At 35.4% G+C, this 5,708-nt stretch overlaps 1 protein-coding gene across 1 annotated transcript in view; it reads right to left on the bottom strand.

The window, feature by feature from the left end:
- Window positions 1-813: 813 nt before the first annotated feature.
- Window positions 814-5,708, bottom strand: part of LOC138864938 (neuropeptide FF receptor 2-like) — a 15,834-nt gene continuing 10,939 nt past the window's right edge. The window contains exons 4-5 of the mRNA XM_070133591.1: window positions 2,926-3,189; window positions 814-2,706 (exon numbers count right to left, since the gene is read on the bottom strand). Of these exons, the coding sequence (XP_069989692.1) occupies window positions 2,356-2,706; window positions 2,926-3,189 (615 nt within the window). The 3' untranslated portion in view covers window positions 814-2,355. The remainder of the gene's footprint in view (window positions 2,707-2,925; window positions 3,190-5,708) is intronic.

The following is a 5,708-nucleotide window of genomic DNA, read 5'->3' as shown; positions in this document are numbered from 1 at the left end:
GAAATTCATCAGCTACATGTGCTTTGCCTTTAAGAGAGACAGTGAAGCTGGCATAATATGAATGACTCATTTTTGTTTCGAATGCATTTACATCGTTCACCTCAGGGAGGTTAACGAGTAGATGATTCTCGATATCTACTTCCTCAGTGTCTGTGTGGCAGTCTGTTATGTAAAGGTACAACACCTCTGATGTGTGTGTGTTTGTGTGTATAAATATATATATATAAACATATACAAATATATATATATATATACATATATATATAAATATGTATATATGAATATATATATATACATATACATATATATATATATATATATATATATATATATATATATATATAAATATATATGCAAATATATATATATATATATATATATATATATATATATATATATATATATGTCGAGATCGATACTGATTTCACATCTGAAAGATGCATTGCTTATAACTGTAAAGAGGTATGGACCCCATCAAACATTTCTTAATGTATTTTTATTTTTTGAAGGCATATCAATGTAGCAAAATTTAGTGTTAGCATTAATAGGGTAAATTGTGATAAGGAAGTGACTATTGGTGCAGCAGAAATGTCTCTTATTGAAACAAAGAAGATGGCTGCATCTCAACACGAGATGATAGCATGGATGCTCAATTAGGTTAGACTATGTTACATTAGTTTGGTTTGTATGTGTGCCGTATTCCTAACAGCGAGAATCGCATGCAGTTGCCATAAACCTAACGCCGGCCCATTAATAATCACATAGTTGGTTTGTTTTAATGTTAACAATTCAATGGAGGAAAATAACAAGTAGTTCTGTCCTAGCGTTTATTGACGTCAGACAAGCAGCACCGCCGACAGGGGGAAGGGGGTAACCGGGCAACGACCCCGGGGCCCGTAAAAATTTTCAGTATTTTGAGCCGAAGAATAACTAACTCAGCAAATTAATAGGGTGTATTTATACTAAAACGACGTTGCAGCTGTTGACGTTAACAAGGTTAAGGGAAAAATGGGCGTTTCATATTTGAAAACGGCATTTCCCACCTAAAAAGGATGTGGTCCTGAGGTTCCGGCCCTGTTCTTTGCCCCGGGACCCTGGCCGCAGACTTTCGACCGGAACACAGTTGAGTGCTAATATTAAAAAATGAAATTTGCTCAGACATTGGAGGTTGTAACATGTGACTGGTGAATTAACATAACTGTGAATCCATATGTTTTGCATTGCGATAAATCAGACAAATCTTTACTTTTGCCCCGAACACTGAGTGGAAGTAAGGTTGGGGAAAGTCTGGCAATGCCATACACCATAACCCCAGCTTTGCTGATAGGAAATATTATTATTTTTTTTTTTTTATTCATCTTTTCTTTCTGTGGATGCAGTAATTAAATTATTTGGAGACAATTCCGATTGGGTCAAGTAATGAATTGCAAAAGGACCAATAAACCAGAATAAAGTGAAGGAAAGGAATATTATGAAAGCAAGAAGGGAAGGATTGATTTCTTAATGTTAATGTAAATAATAGAAATGGGGGTTAACTTTCTCGAACTAGTCTCACATTTGTTTTTACCATGTTCATCATAATGGTTATTGATTTATAAATAGTAGGCAAAGGGAAAGTGTAAAATTAGTTAACCTTTGGACCGAAATTAGCAGAAGAGAATATCCTGTTTTCCTTATAATGCTTATTGCTAAAAATTACATTGTGATATGCCATCTGCTAATCATTATTTGTTCATTGGATAAAAATTAGTTAAACATGTTTCTATTATAGCTCTGTAATTCGATACACACTTAATGGGAATAAATTCAATCCACCCCATGAATCTTAGGACCTTTGAGACATGCTACCGGCATCAAAATTAGATTCAAATCCAAAACCCAAGGTGGGGGTGGCACTACTAAAAATGTATTCAAATAAATTTGATTAAGATTCAAGGTCATGTGGGACTAGAAATTTTGAAAGGATCGTGTACTAATTATGATTTTGAAAATATCCCGACATATTGGCAACAATAATTTAGTAAAATATATTTTACAAATATATATACATGAATATATATATATATATATATATATATATATATATATATATATATATATATATATATATCGTTCACAGATACTATATGACAATATAAAGTTATAAGAAAATCAAATCAGATACCAATTTCACTTTTCCTTCCTTTTCATAGTGATATTTCTTAAGAAAGATGTTAAGTTCAACCTGATGAATGAAAGCAGTTTCGTGAATATCGAAATTATGTATGGAAACACGATAATAAAAGGCAAAATTTGCTCTCAATTTCTAGACTAGCAGGATGCATGAGTGTGAAGTGCGTCCCTCCATACTGTTACCTATGCAACAGCATCCACGAGGCCCGCCCGCAACCCCACACTGCCGATACTCCACTCCTCTTCGACCGTGGGGAGCCTGGGATTACCTTGCTCTTTGCCCGAGCCATCCTTCACATCCCTCACATGCCAGGTAGCGTTTGGACAGCGGTTCGTTTGCGGCTTCCCATGCCTTGACTTGGCCTCGTGTTCGAGCATAGCCAGACGGTCGGTGAGATCGAGGTGGCGTGATGTCAGGTGTCGTGGGCGGGGAAGGTCGAGGGCGAAGGGTGGGTTACCAGCGACATCCGGTAGGGTGGTGAGGGTGCCGCAGGAAGGCAAGGTCGCAGGGGTCACTGTCACTGGCTTCGATCGCTATGTTGAGGGAAGGGATAGGGAAGAAAGATTAAAATAGACTATAAATTAGACGGAATTTTGAGATAATCATATATACCATCAGTATCGTAACGACAACGACAATAATAATAATCACTATAATGATAATAGTAATACTTCAGAATGTAATTATTATAAATGTGAGATATCCTTAACATTGATAATGAAATATCTAGATCAAGGTAGCATGTATAGTACCTTACTAATGGAAATAATCCACAACGCACAGCGCAGGTTTGTCGGAAAATAATGCTGATACGACTGCTGCAGGAGAGCATAAAGGAACGGATTGATGGCTGGGGCACACAAGGACAACGTGTGCAGACTGTAGTGAATGTAGCTGTACGTTCGTCTCCCTTGGTCATTCTGGTGATCGTTCACTTGTGGCACAAGTAAGAAGATCCAGGGAGGTAGACGGCAGACGAAGAATGTCAGCATAATTGCAGCGACCGTCAACAATACCTGAGATATAATGATTTATTAGCAATGTTGTGTTGGTATTAATGAGTATGAGATTAAAGTACACTGCTTTCTCAGTGCCTTAAAAAACTTGTATCGTTTTTGCTGTGCATTTAGTTTTACTTTAAAAATGTATAGCAATCTTACAAAATGTAGTAAAAAAAAAATCTATATAAGAAGTGCGATAGTCCACTAGAATTAGGGTTGAATCTATGCATGTTAGTTGGCAAGCTGATGATTTTAGGAGAGTTGTTTTGAGTTAAGTAAATTCTGGAAGTCCCAAGAAATCCCACTGAATCGAGTTATTGCTTTCTTACCGTTTTTCTAAGTAAAATCAAAGCAGCTTAGAAAACATGTTCTCTTATCGCTTAAGATGAGATAACTGGATGCCGTGTGACAAAATAATAGATTTAAATGATAGACTAGATATTTTGTATATGAAATATTTTCTTTCTTGTGGGAAAAGTATTGTCGGTGTCAAATCTAGCCTCCAAATGGAAACCTTTTCCTTGGTTTCCAAATGACACCAGAACCAGCCCTCTAGAGCGATCTGGCGATGAGTTACCTCTGTTTATGTTAGGATAGGAGTAAAATTTAGTTTATACAAAGATGTACTTTAGTTAAAGTTTTATACATATCATTATATGAATGATACCTACGATTTGAGTGCCCCTGGTGGCCGACTGTTGAATGACGAGCCCAAAAGAAAAAAAACTCAACAGGGAGTTACGAATTTTATTTGAGAACCAATCGAAACTATTGAGTGAACATCAGTTTGAAACGACAGTGCGAACAATCAACACGTGTTCTTGCCAACTTAGTGAAGTGAAAGCTTATGAATTCAACTCTCGAACTAGATCCAGGTGATGATCCTGGTATTAACAATGTAACGAATTACAACTTGGCGGAGAGAGGGACTGCGAAGATTACCCATACTCCATACAAGCAGGAAACGAAGAAACCGGCAGACAGACCACGGAACCCCATATCCACATTTCAGAAGTACAAGGTACCCCACAAGAAAATGTAGTACTATTCCAGTTGGCAAACAAATCACTCCTGACTTCAACAACCCAATAAAACTAAAAGAAACAATAAATAAATTAATTTTCCATAAACACATCATAGAAATATCGCTACGGACATTAGGAGATGGAAGAGCAATAAGGTCCGAAGTGAGTGATTTACAAATGATAGAACCTTTGAAAGAGATAACAAATCTTGGAAACCGGGAAGTCCAGTGTAAGTAACCAGCCTCTAATAAAAAATCAAGAGTGCTCGTATGGTACCATTTCCCTAGTGGAAATAGACAAACATTTATGAGATCCAAGAAAAATTAAAATCTTATGGGGATCTGACACCCATATAAGAGAAATAGAAAAAAAATAAGCCAAATGAAGTATCAGGAGAAAATAAATGGCTACTCACAAAATCCCTAAAAGTAACTTTTAAAGTTCCATTGCCCACAAAAATAGCTGTAGGCCACACGAGCTACAAGATATACCACACACACACACACAAAAAAGAAAAAAAAAAATCCCATCCCTAAATGTTTCAAATGCTTAATGTATGGTCATGGAATCATTCCCTGTAAATACAAAGTCAGATATAGCAACTGTAGTCAGCAGCGACACAAACTCAGACTGTCCAAACCCCTCTCAGTCTTTTATTCGGTGATAACCACTCAGTGTATGGCAGAAAATGTCAAACATCGTTAAAAGACTAAGAAATAAACAAAAACAACACAACACCAAATAACTTTGAAGTAGAGAAACTTCATCAGTTAACCCCCCCCCCAAAAAAAAAAAACGAATAAATAAAAAAATAAATTAATAAAACGGTCCACAAAAATACTAGGCTAACTGCAGTTGAGATCCACAACACATACAGAATACTACACACATGGATCACAACACAAATATTACATAACAAGCAGACCCAAACACAACACAAATATATGTTCAAATATTAACCTAATCACATAACAACACCAGCACAGAAACACCTACAAAATAATAATAATAATAAAAATACACATTTATAACCCAAGCCTTCAGTGAAATCAAAACATGAAAACAAAGGTGAAAAAAATAAAAGAACAAACATATACGAAAAAACATAAAAGACAAAGAACGCGAAAATTCCCCAGTGACATTGACACTCCCGACATCACCAAATGAGACCCAACAACAAAAGAAAGAAAAAATAAAGATATAAAAAATCCGTCTTGGATAGAAATTGCAAAAAACATACTGAAATTAAAATCAAATATAACCACAAACTTAGAATCAGAGTCAAAATTTGAAATTACTTGCAGAAATACCCCCCCCCAAAAAAAAAAAATAATAATAATTTTAAAAGAAATATTAGTTTATTAATTAATAAATAAATTCTCTGGAATGCCAGATCCATAATGAATTCGAAATAGAAACAAATTACCTGAAGTATTCGCAATCTGTGAAACATGGCTAACAGAAAATGACAACTTAAAAAAAAAAAAAAAAAAAAAAAAAACGTATACA

Source organism: Penaeus vannamei, chromosome 19, assembly GCF_042767895.1.
Source record: "Penaeus vannamei isolate JL-2024 chromosome 19, ASM4276789v1, whole genome shotgun sequence".
Lineage (NCBI taxonomy): Eukaryota > Metazoa > Arthropoda > Malacostraca > Decapoda > Penaeidae > Penaeus > Penaeus vannamei.
Note: the sequence above shows the minus strand (reverse complement) of the source record. Positions and strands in the feature narration are given on the sequence as shown.